General features: G+C 39.0%; 1 protein-coding gene across 4 annotated transcripts in view; it reads left to right on the forward strand.

The window, feature by feature from the left end:
* Positions 1-13,044, forward strand: part of LIN54 (lin-54 DREAM MuvB core complex component) — a 65,320-nt gene that overhangs the window by 40,980 nt on the left and 11,296 nt on the right. For all 4 annotated transcript variants that reach the window (XM_035004638.1, XM_035004639.1, XM_035004637.1 and 1 more), the window contains exons 5-8: positions 5,975-6,191; positions 11,209-11,282; positions 11,444-11,641; positions 12,785-12,876. In XM_035004638.1, the coding sequence (XP_034860529.1) occupies positions 5,975-6,191; positions 11,209-11,282; positions 11,444-11,641; positions 12,785-12,876 (581 nt within the window). The remainder of the gene's footprint in view (positions 1-5,974; positions 6,192-11,208; positions 11,283-11,443; positions 11,642-12,784; positions 12,877-13,044) is intronic.

A 13,044-nucleotide genomic window follows, 5' to 3' on the forward strand; every position in this document is an offset into this window, starting at 1 on the left:
TCTTCCTCAGCCTGCTGCTCTCCCTGCTTATGCTCTCTCTCTGTCAAATAAATAAATAAAATCTTTAAAATATATATATATAATATAAATATTTTTTCATATATATGAAATCATTCTGTAGACTCAAAAACTAATATAATGTTATATGTCAATTATATTTCAATAAAAAAGAAAAACATAAGCTCTTTTCTCTTTTAAAATTATGCCAAAATTAGTTGCCATTTACCTAGATTCAAAATGAGTCTTAAGTCATGTTCTATGTAGAAATACATATGAAATGCTATTTTAAGAGATTTCACAAATATTTATGGTGCAGGTTGCTTAGGATTCATTATGCCTGCTCTGCCATTCTTTATTACAACTTCTGGTGAAAAGCTATTTCCTGTAGGGTGTCTTTACATGATACCATCTGCCTTTCTCTTGGCACCAATATATTTTTTTAAAAAAAGAAAAATTCCGCCCCGCCCCCCCAATGCTACTGCTAAATAAGTTTGAGAAACACCATATACCATATCCATCCAGGAAATGTGTAGTGGTCATTAGCATATAATATAGTAAGGGCTCTGAGAAGGCTTTTGTTTAACTTTGTTTACCTTAGGGTTTCATAAATTAATTTGACAGAGTAGGCTGTTTCATGTAATATCTAATCCTGAAGAGCTAATGTTTAATGAAACAGATACACTTTAGTAACACACTTTAGTAAACACTGCCCAATTAGCATTAAGGAAAATATTGTTCTGATTTTGCAGGGGATTAAACAAAGGCCATCTTAATACCTGTTTGAAACAGCACAATTGATGGAGGTGTCTCAAAGTGAGATTTCATTTAGTGGTAATGTTCTCCCTTGTACAATAGAGAAACAAAGATATAAAGAAGCATTAGGTTGCTTGCCAAAATACACACATGATTGAGACTTAACTAGAACCAAAGCCCATATTGTCCAAACAATGATTTCTAAGCAGTATTTACAAACAGAACCAAATATGGAACCCTATAAACTTACTGTTTTTGGATATTGGTTGAGGCTTTTCTCTCTCTCTCCCTCTCTCTCCCCCTCCATCCCTCCCTCTCTCCCTCCAACTTCACCAAATAGAATAAGAATCCTCATTTGCAGAACTAGAAGAGTGTTTCATTTCTTTCCTTTTAGGTAAACTTCAGTTAAGCAGGAACTTTTGCCATTTGCTAATTGGAAAATAATGTTCAAAGAAATTTATTTTAAACACATAATTATGGTATTAATCTGTAAATAGAAATAGCTTAGAAAGGGGTGCCTGGGTGGCTCAGTCGTTTTAAGTGTCTGCCTTCAGCTCAGGTCATGATCCTGAAGTCCCAGGACATGCCACACATCAGGCTCCCTGCCCAGTGGCGAGTCTGCTTCTTCCTCTGACCCTCCCCTCTCTCGTGTTCTTTCTCACTCTCTCTCTCTCAAATAAGTAAATAAAATCTTTACCAAAAAAAAAAAAGAAAGAAAGAAAGAAAGAAATAGCTTAGGAAATAGTATAAATAGAATCTTTCAAGTCCAGGTATTTGAGGGAAGCCCTTAATGCATGTTAAATGTTGCTACTTTGAATTTAAATTAATATAGTTGCATTTTAAACCAGCTGTCAAGGATGTTAATCAGGAAATAGAGATACCTGAAGATTTTTTTTTAATTAAAAAAAATTTATTTTTTTTTTTTGAGAGAGAGAGCACGTGCAATGGGGGGAGGTGCGGGGGGTGGGGCAGAAGGAGAGGGAGAGAGAGAATCCTAAGCAGGCTCCACGCCCAGTGTGGAGTCCCACATGATCATCCAACCCTGAGATCATGACCTGAGCCAAAATCAAGAGTCAGATGCTTAACTGACTGAGCCATCCAGGTGCCCCAAGAGATACCTGAAGATTTTTATTGGATTCATATTAACTGTTTTTCTGGTAATGTGGTATATTCAGAGAGGCATTCATAAGGAGTTTCTCAGACTGTTGTACTTCTAGGAAGGGACTAACTTGTGAATTCTCAAGGAAATTAAGTGTATTCTAATGCCTCTGTCTTTTGCAAAAATAGTAACTGTTATATGTTACCTAGTATTTCAGGTGTTGGGAAAATGCAGTTTAGTAAGTGGTTGTCAAGAGTTGGTGTTGGTGGGGGAGGGTGTGCATATAAAGGGCAGTGCAAGAGAGTTTCTTTGTGGTGATGGAACAATTTTGTATCTTGATGGTAATTTGATTACATGAATCTATACAGACTTTAGTATACATCCCCCCAAAATGCATATAAAAACTGGGGAAATCTGAATAAGTTCTGTTTTGTAGTTGGGTTAATAGTATTGTACCAATTTCCTGGTTTTAATAATATTCTGTGGTTCTGTAAGATGTTATTCTATTGGGGAAGTGTACATGGGAACTCTCTTATTTTGTAACTTCTTGTGAGTCTAAAATTGTTTTAAAATAAAAACATTTAAATAATATGTTTATACTTCTATTCAGCATACTGATTTAAAAAAATACTTTCAATGTTTCTTAGAGGCAAATGTGCAACTTTAGTTCTTACTGGAGCTCTTGAGGACTGGATACTATTTTCTTTTATTTAGTCACTTAATAACTATTCATTAAGCATCTACAGCTGGAGGCATTATGATGTCCTACTTAAAAGAATGGGCTTTGGAGTTGGGTCTGGTTCAAATCCTGGCTCTGCTACTTTTCAGCTTTGTGACCTTGGGCAAGTTTCTTAATCTCTCTGAGCTTCAGTTTCTCCCATCTATAATGGGCATAATGATGATACAAACAGCAGCTCACATTTATTGAGCATTATAATATGTGATAAGTTATTATTTGTACTTCATATAATTTAACTCATTTAATCCTTAATAATAGCCCTTTTAAGAAAGGTATTATTTTCACATTTTCAGTTGAGAAAACTTAGGCACAGAGAAGTTTAGTCACTTGCACAAGGTCACACAACAAGGAATGTTGTAGCCTAGATTAAAACCCTGGCAGTTGGTATTTTCTGTTTTTGATTGTGCAGAACCAGCTTGTTGCAGACCAACTGTCTTACCAAGAACAACTAAAAAACAGAAAAAAATATATTTTAAAAATCTGTTTGAAGTTGTTGGAGACCTAGTAAGGGAGCTAGGACACCAGAGGCCACATTCATGAAGTAAAGGGAAGCCTAGAGAAGTCAGCTTCATGTTCATTGTGACACTTCTTTTTAGGGCATTTGCTGATTTGTAAGTTGTAGCTGAAAGACTGAGATGATGAGCAGAAAGTGGCTACAGAAAAGTTAAGGAGCTGACTGGATCTGTCTTATAAATCTCATGAACAAAAATTTGGATTCAGGCCCAAAGGAAGCCTATAAACACCCGATTCCTAGTTGGGGCCGCTATATAGGAGAAGAGTGAACCAGAAATAGATAAGGCCTCTGGAAGATTGAAGCTCTGCTTCAAATCAGCTCAGTTTGTGATTGGTTTAGGATAATCTGCCCCTACTTTTTTAACTGCCTGCCAGAAGCCAAAGTGAATTTTCTCTGGAGGAATATAACATCATTCAGAGCCTCAAATTATGCTTAATTTTTCATAAACAATGTCTGGCATTTAGTCAGAAATCATCAGGTACATGAGGCAACCAGACCAAATTATTCAAAACCAAGAAACATAGGTAATGGAGTTATCAGACTTCTAAAATAACTAAGATTAATATATTCAGAAATTTATTTAACAAGATGAAGAATTTCAGCAGAGAGTTAGAAACTTAAAGAAGGAATTCAATGAACCGGAAACTAGTGTAACATTGTGTATCAAGTATGCTTCAATTGAAAAAAAAAATCAGATGAATATTTTCAAACTGCAAACTTAAAACGGAGATTAAGAATTTAATAGATGAGTTTTTCAACAAAGTAGATACAGATAAAGAACTGGACATTTTTTGAGACACAAAATGGAGAGAATTCCTCATCAGCAGACCCACACTTAAGGAAATCCTCAAGTGAGTTCTTCACGCAGAAGGAAAATGATCCTAAATCATCAGTGCTTTGAAGCAGGAAGATACAGAAAGGACAGAAAGGGTAAATTTGTGGGTGTATGTAAATGAAGGTTTTGTGGAGGTAAAATTATATGTAGAATTAGAATACTTAACAATAGCACAAAGATGGGGCAAGAGTAAATGGTGTTAGTGTTCTAGGGTTCTTTCATTTCCTGGGTGATATGTAAAGTACTAATTTAATTCTTGCATTGTACATCGTTATCTCCAGGGTAACATAATGTATAAATAAAAAGCTAATACCGGAAGGGGGAATGAAATGAAAAAATTTTTAACCCAAAAGAAGGTAAGAAAGGAGAGAAAAAAGGAACAGAAGAGGACAGGTGGTTCAAATAGGAAACAGGTACAATGGTGGATTTAAATCCAGATCTTTAGATAACTATGTTAGATGTAAACAGACACATACTGATTTAAAAATACAGTGAGATCTTATTTTTGTTTTAAAGACCCAATTATGTACATCTCGTAAGAGTTGTAGCTTGAAGCTTAGGATGCAGAAAAGTTGAAAGTAAAGAGATGGAAAAGAAGTTAAGTATGCTCTGCAAACTTAACTAAGCCAGCCCCTGTACTCGTCCCATGCTATACCTGGCTCATAATGTGGCTGCTAGATTTAAATCAGATCATTTAAGCACTGTCCCTCATACATATTAAGTACCCGATAAATTTACTGTGCTTGAGGCACCTTGTTTAGGATGGTATTTTTTTCCATTTTGAGCTGAGATAGAAAGGGCTGTGTCTCTTGCATCACTGTATATATTTGTCTCATGCTTGCTTGATTTTTCAATAGCTTCCATATGTAAACATTTTATCCCTTTTCTTAAGTTTTATATTTTCATTTAACCCATGACTGTTGTGGCTGTTTTCTCTTTGTTTTAAATCTGCTTTGTGGTGCCTCTCCCCGGTGACAGTATGTGAATCATTTTATGCTGAAGTAATCTCCTTTGACTATTGCCTGTAGAGTTTCCACACTAAATGACGTTCTTTTCTCTCTTTTTTTCTGAGCTTTTTTAACAGTGTTCAAATTCTTAAGAATTATTCTTTCATAAACTATTATGCACATAATATAGATTTCTTCCATCATGTCAGTTGTCTTTTAGCATGAGGGCTCTTTGAAGAATAGGTGGGGATGTAATTCTTTTACAAAATAATACTGTTGAACCGGTTGAGAATCTGGTTTGGACCTTTGCTTTGGAGAAGAATCTGCTGTGTATTGGTTAAACATCAACTGAAGACATCTTGAAAGACTTCAGTTCTGCCTCTGATGTTTCATTTAGCTTTTTGGGAAGTCACATTGCTGTTTGTCGGAATAAAGGAAAGTATTAAAAATTATTAAAATGATTATATTGACTCAAATTTGAATCTCCCAAAATTAGTTTCCCTAGACAACCAAAATTGGGGTAATTTTGGACCGAATTTGGCGCCTTAATTAAACCCGTACGTTAATGGGTACATTTGTATCTGCGGATACAACTGAATGGACTAGACTTCATGAGAGTATAAGATGGGCTTTTGCTTTTGGGTCTCTTTCTTTTTTAGAACACGTAAAAATGAAATTTGTCCTAGTTAATTTGGTGGGTAGCAATAAAGCCAAGTTATCTGCATCGTCTTCTCTGTGTTGAATATGAGGCTTAATTCTGGGAGTTTTAAAATAATTCTTTTTTTCATAAATATTAACAAAACTGAGTCAGTTCTTGTAACTTAAATAATAATTTCTTCATAGCAAGTCATCCGACCTGGATTCTCAAGGAAGTAACTACTAGAGATGGAAGGGAGAACTCATTAATTTTGGTTTCACTCCTATATTCATTACTATTCTTTTCATTTCTCTTTGAACAGGTTGTTCCTTGCAACAGCTTTTGATGAAATACAGGAACATACTTTTTTACTTGAGCACTTGTCAGAAGTTAAAAGGGTAGGAAAGTTAAATCCCAGATTAACGATAGCCGTGTTGTATTGTTTACTAGGCAGTGAAATCAGCTGTGCAGACCATCACTGTTGGAGGCGTGAGCACATCACAGTTTAAGACAATTATTCCTCTGGCAACTGCTCCCAATGTCCAGCAGATTCAAGTGCCTGGAAGCAAGTTTCATTATGTCCGGCTTGTCACTGCCACATCAGCCAGTAGCCCAAGCCAGCCAGTTAGTCAGAATCCCAGTACAAACACTCAACCTCTCCAGCAAGGTTAGTAACCATTTTTTAAAAACAGTAATGAATTCGTTGAACATTATTAAAGAACACTGGTCCTTTTCTTGCTGAAATCCTGATTAAGTGTGGCATTTCAGCTGAGAGTGTGAATCAGCGACTGTTGCGGAAGACCGCAGAATAGAGTCATGGTTGTGTGTAACTACAGTCTCTCCCTCTGCTGGGAGCTGGTGCACGGTGTGCTCTACCACCAGACCACCAGAGTTCTTCGTCAGTTTGGGGTTAGCCGTTGTACTGCTGCTTTATAAGCCTCTCCTTTATGCTAGTGGGACAGATTGAGATGAAACCAGATCACCTCGTGCTCTCAACTGGGTGAAGCTGCTTGGTAGGGTTTGGATCAGTTGAAATGACTGGTAGGCGAGGCATAAGAACTTGCTACTGCCTTCATCCTTTACTTAGTTTGAATCTGTAATTGCTAATAAAAAGCTATTAAAATATTTTGTTTTTTTGCTTAGTTGTGCTTTTCCTGGAGGGTATTCCGGTTTGTAATCCTTCCGTTTTCTGTTTGTGTTTAACCCTTCCCATCGCCTGATACATGTACACAGACACACACACAGCCACTCTCCACGCTTGTCCACTCGTTAGAAGTTGAATGGTGTGAAAGGATCAGGACGGTTCACAGTTTAGGGCCGAATTTTTTTGCCTTAGAAGACTGCTGCATAGCCCATCGATGTCAAAAAGCAATTGATGGCGAGTACATGATTTATTATTTACTGGATGTAAATAGAAGAATTAAAGACCACCTGTTTGTACGTTCATTTTTATTAAGGGATCAGTGGGTTGGAGCTGTCTGTTGCTGATAGCTAGTTCACCTGAGGGAAACTGTGGAAGAGAAAACCTACCTATTTATTTTTTAAATTACTGGTGGGAGAAACTAGAGGCTACGTGAGGGAAACAGCACTCTAGTATGTATTCTATTAAAATTAGACCCGTCAGGTAATTATATTTTCTAATCCCTCTTTAAACGGATTTTAGAAGAAAATCTTTTATTACGGTGTTCTTAATAAAAGGAAAAGGAAACTCGCGTATTGCGAAAGGAGCCAAGTTTTATATCCTCTCAGTACTTAAACTTAGCGGGCCACTAAAAGAGGTGCTGCAAGCGCGGTTTACTCAGATGGTCATAATGATGTCAAGCACCCATTAAGTACAATGGGCTATACTTTATGTGTGTGTGTTTGTGTTCCATATGCTGAGATCCTTTTCCACTGTAATGTTAATGCTAATTTCCTTGTCAATAATAAGCCCTTGGAATAAGTAGAAAAGATGCTGAAGATCCAGGAAGAGTGGAGGAATAGGTGGGACAGTTCATAATTCCAGTGTATTTATTGATACCTTCTTTTCCAAGTTTATATGTCTTTCTGCCTCTCTCTACCACTGTATGCTCTTTGCCTCCTGGAAATCCCTCACACACGCCTCCTTCTTTTGCCCTGCTTCTTTCTTCTTTGCTTTCCACCTTCAGTTTTCCCTTTCTGTCCTCGCCTCTATCTCTCCAGCTCCTTCAGTTCTCCCCGTATCTACCTTCTTCCCACCCACTCATTTACAGAACCACCTATGTGATTGCCCTTATGCCCACCCGTAGTTTTCTCTGTCTGCTCTCCTGTCCCATAAGAGACCTAGGTATACACAATATGTATCATTTCACAGGAATAATGAATTTATAATTTTTATTAGAGATACACGAAAATAGTTGCTCTAGTTCATCGAATGTATTAATATGTCTTTCTAAGGGCTTACTTTCCAATAAGGGATTTCCTTATGCCAAAGGGAGTTGGGCTCATGTTATACATTTCCCACCAAAGCCATACAAAACCAGTATTCAAAGGCTCCACCATGGTCACTGCTGGCTGGATAGCAGGCAGCACAGTAGAAAGATCCAGAAGAGTTCATGATTAATCTCTTTAGAATGTAATCTCCTACCATCTTGGTAAGGAAGTCAATTTAAGAAATTAAAAAGCCTTAAACACTTGGGTGTATGGTTTCTAAAATTTGGAAGGAGGCTGTCTGTTCTAAGAGAATTGTTCAGGGGCGCCTGGGTGGCTCAGTCGTTAAGCGTCTGCCTTCGGCTCAGGTCATGATCCCAGGGTCCTGGGATCGAGCCCCGCATCGGGCTCCCTGCTCGGCGGGAAGCCTGCTCTCCCTCTCCCACTCCCCCTGCTTGTGTTCCTGCTCGCTCTCTCTCTCTGTCAAATAAATAAATAAAATCTTTAAAAAAAAAAAGAGGATTGTTCAGAATTTCTGTTCAAGACTAAAGAAAAAATTATTCCAGCTTCTGTGAAAATGGCAGTAATAGTAATGTGGGACTGTGCTCAGAAGTTGAGGAGGGAGAGAAATACAGACCGTTGATGTAGTTATGTAACACCAATATGTCCCCCTTTCCATAGGTAACTTGTAGCGTTCTCTTTTCTGACCGCTTCATTTTATATTTTCTTTATTAACCGGGTTTTAGTGAAAACTCAGCGTGCAGATGCCAAGCTAATGTAAACCTAGAATTCCCCAATTTTCTAGCTGTGTGCCTTTGTGTGAGTGCGCGTACCTGCGTATGCCCACATGCATGGAGACAGTTACCTTTTCTTTATTATCCAAATAAAATCATCCGCATTTGTCATTTGATGTGACTGAGGGCAGGCCACACACTCCTTCCCATTGTTGCCGAGACCACCAGGAAGTTCTTACCTTCTCTGGTTGTCAAAATTGCTGCTCAGTGTGCTCACGGAAGGATGACCAGCATCCCCTCTCCAAGAAGCATGTGGTGTAGGGGGTCTGTTCTTCAAGTTCCAAGCAGGAATTCAGGCTTTTAATGCCTTTTCATTCACCTTTTAATTCTTTTTAGTATCGCTGAGACCAGTGTACGGTGGTTATCATAACTTAACTAAAGCTAAAGCAGCCGAAGAGAATCAGAGCAGGAAATAATTTTAAATCCAGTATCAGAAGTCACCGCTCCTATAATTCTGGTCCTGTGCTTTTTGTGTAACAACTTTATTGAGATATAATTCGTGTCTACTATAAAATTTACCCTTGTTAAGCATACAGTTGAGTGGTTTTTAGTGTATCGAGAGAGATGCAGTCATCACCACTAAAACACTTTCTGGAGTGCTCCCCTTCTCCCCTTTCCCCCTGTCTCCTTGCTGCAGGGGCTCACTCCCTTTTAGGTCAGAGTACTGTCTGGGGTTCTTCCAGCACTCTCAGCTTTCTCTCTTTAGCCATCAACCCTCCCAAGCTTTTTTCTTTTTATTGTTCAGAGCAGTTTAGATCCCATTATCTCAGCCCCTCTCTTTCAGACCTGGCTCTGGGTCTTTTTGCATAAATAAAACCGGAAGGGCCATCCTTCCTGTCTTTTTAAGTCCCTTTTTTGGACTGTGGAAATGGCAGTAGGCAGCATTAAAAACTTTACTTCTTTTGGTCCAAACATGCAGGTCTGGTGCCAGCCTCTCCCCTGAATTTCTTCGTAGCTTTTCTCTATGTCGGGTTTCATCTTCCCTTCAAATCAGCTATTCCTGGAGGTGTTCGTTCTGGTAGCTGTCATTTTCCCGGTCACTTGAAAGCTTCACGATGGCTTATGTTTTCTTCCCTCATATGCGCAGTTTCTGCCATCTACTTGGGTGATAGTTCATGTTCCTTTCACCTCCACCGTATCTCTTGCAACTGCTCTCTCCTGTCCGTCCCCAGCTCTGTCACCCCAGGTAGACCCTCAGTGTGTACACTCCTCTAACTTGCCTTGTTTCGGGCAACTCCTTTCTGGTTTGCACACTGCTACCAAATTGGGTTTTTCTTGTGCTATTCCAGTCATATTTCTGTACTTCGAAACCCTCAGAAACTTCTCATTGCCTACTGAATTAAAAAAATTCAGATTAAATATATAGATTTCAACCCTGACATTCAAGACTTGGGCTTGCCTACTTTAACCCTAGGTTCCAACCAGACTGGTCTGTTCACCAACATTTTGTGAAATGCTTTGCTGCTTTCCAGCATCAAGCCTCCACTTCTCATGCTCCTGCCTCTGCATGGAATGTCCTGCTCCGGTCTGTGTGCCCTCTTCGCAACCTGACCATCGATCAGGACCCATCTCAGACACTACACCTTCCACGCATTCTTTCATATTCCCATCCTCTGCCAGCAGACGTAACGTTCCGTCCCCCTTGGACTCCGCAGCACTTTCTCTTTTTTAGGCGTGTTTGTTTTATTTGGTACATGTCTAATCTGCTCTACTTGAGTGTAAGCTCTTTGAGTGTAAACTGTAGTTTAGTTTCCCTGGAACACAGTCCACAATGCCATTTATATAGTAATAATGGTTGTCATAACAACAGTGACATTAATGGCAACTAACATTTATTGAGCACTTACTATTTGTTGGACACCGTTCTAATAAATTTCCATGGATTCACATATTTAATCCTTATACCCTGTGAGGGAGGTACTATTCCCATGTTATAGATGGGGATACAGGCAAAGAGAGTTAGAAAGCAGCAGAATTGGAATTTGAGCCTCCAGGGTGTTATGACTTAAGAGACCATATTCTTAACCTTCATGCTATGCTGCCTTTTAGTAGGTACTCTGTAAATAATGAATTATACAGGAATGACATTTTCTCTGGTTTCGATACAAACGTGGCGATTGGAAAGAGTCTAGAACAGCATTGTTACTCAAGCTCCTGAATGGCAGTTTTTTTATTTAAAGGACATTTCAACACTAGGTTTAGTAGGGAATGTTTAAGTCATCTGAATACAGATTGAAGTACTTTCAGTAGACTGCCTTAAATGACAAACGTTCCCTTGTCAAGCGGACAGACTATAGGTGCTACCTTAGCTCTGAGTTCCCTGGTAGACGGGTTAAGGAATTTAAAAAGGGAACTCTCCTGATTAAAGATTGCCCCAGATAGGAAACCAGTGGGATTCTTTAAGCTCTTTTATGGGGATATCTTGAGAGAACTGAGTGTCTTCAATGTTTCAAGCACCATTTCCTGTAAATAAATTGTCCTTTCCTCCCCTTTTCTAAAAAGCAAAGCCGGTGGTTGTTAATACCACTCCTGTGCGAATGTCAGTTCCACTCGTCTCGGCGCAGACTGTCAAGCAGGTGAGTGTCACGGAACTTTCTTCAGTCTCTCCCAAACAGACAGTTCACTTTTCAAATTGAAAGTTAAGACTCACGTCCAAGAGATTCATCCTGAATGGAGAAGCTGTAGAATGTATTTCTGTAACCGTGGATATGTGTTCTTTTTTTTTTTTTTTTTTAAGGTTGTTCCCAAACCCATCAATCCCACTTCACAGATAGTTACCACCAGTCAGCCACAGCAGCGGCTCATCATGCCTGCCACCCCACTGCCGCAGATCCAGCCCAACCTCACTAACCTGCCGCCAGGCACGGTGCTGGCCCCGGCTCCGGGGGCAGGGAATGTGGGCTACGCGGTGCTTCCCGCGCAGTACGTTACCCAGGTAGGAGGACGAGCCTGAGTCCTTGCACTGCAAAAAGGATAGTTTGGTCAGAGATGTACAGCCCTGTCACATTCTGAAACTACTGGAAAACGTCTCACTCAGTATTAAAATGGCTGTTTCCAAAAATCTTAAGATGCTAACGAAAACTTCTGAATTTATTTTTAAGTATCTCTAGCATTTCGAAATACCAGCACAAGTCACGTATACGAGTCAGACACTTGGGAACTGAGAGCAGTTTGGTGAGAGGACAAGACTATGTAAATAGAAGAGGGGAAAAGTTGAAGCTAAAGTCGGCAGAGTCCCAAGTGCATGTAGAGAGCGCTGTGACTATGATCTGGCTCTTCCTCACATAGGAGGATGCCACGGGCTTGCTCCTGGAAAGGAGACTGTGAGATGCATTTCTAGGTGACCCATCTTCAGTGACCCGTCTCTCATCTGGTCCTCTTTAGGGTCAAAGCCGCCTATCATCCAACTGGCTGGCGAGGGTTAGGAATGCTGCATCTAGGAAAGAGATAGAAGGGTTTTTTTTCGTGTAAGAATCCAGCAGATTAGCACCATGTTCTAAACTGTTGAATTGATCTCCTCAGATTCTGAGAGAGAGAAACAGAAACCTGGGTACTCTAATGAAATGGACTGTGGAGTATGTTTAATGTGGCTACTGATTAGAAAATGAGTGTTCAGTATTCTTATCATCAGCGTCTCTTTTTGTGTGTAGAAATCAATGTAAAATAGAAAATGATTGCCCATGTAATTGTCGTTCTCTATAACTTGTATTGTGATGAATGATCAGCATAGTACCTATTTTATTTACAAGTAGACACATTGCATTGTTCTAGCCAGTACAAGTTAATATTTGTACTTTTGGAGCATGCAGCTAGAATTTCCTGATCCTCATAGGCTTATTCCTCTGTGAAAAATTTCTTGTATTTGTACCATGTAGTACTTTAAAATGTTCACATTGTTTTCACCTCTAGTATTAGTTTGGGTCTTTAGAAGAGCTCCATGAAGTACTGTGTCTGTATGAAATTCTCCATACTATTTTTCCTATTTTAGTAGATGAATTTGTTTCTTACTGATTATAACATCTGATAGTATTGTGCGTTTTTGTAAATATGGCCTAAAATTACCTTTCTTTATGTGTAGCTACAGCAATCCTCATATGTGTCTATAGCAAGCAACTCTAACTTAACTGGGACAGCTGGTATCCAGACCCAGGCAAGGCTTCCATTCAATGGGTGAGTGTTCTGAAAACATGTAACTTAAGTTGTTGGATCAGGTTCAGTGCAGCATTAAATATATATAGTTCAGAATAGATTTATATATTTTTTCCTCAAAGCCATATGAGCATGCCTCTGTAGAACTTTTTATTTTGAGGAAAAGTTATAGGAACGGTCAAAAAACCC

The sequence above is a fragment of the Mirounga leonina genome, unplaced genomic scaffold (assembly GCF_011800145.1).
Source record: "Mirounga leonina isolate KUSES-001 unplaced genomic scaffold, KU_Mleo_1.0 Mir_129, whole genome shotgun sequence".
Taxonomy (NCBI): domain Eukaryota; kingdom Metazoa; phylum Chordata; class Mammalia; order Carnivora; family Phocidae; genus Mirounga; species Mirounga leonina.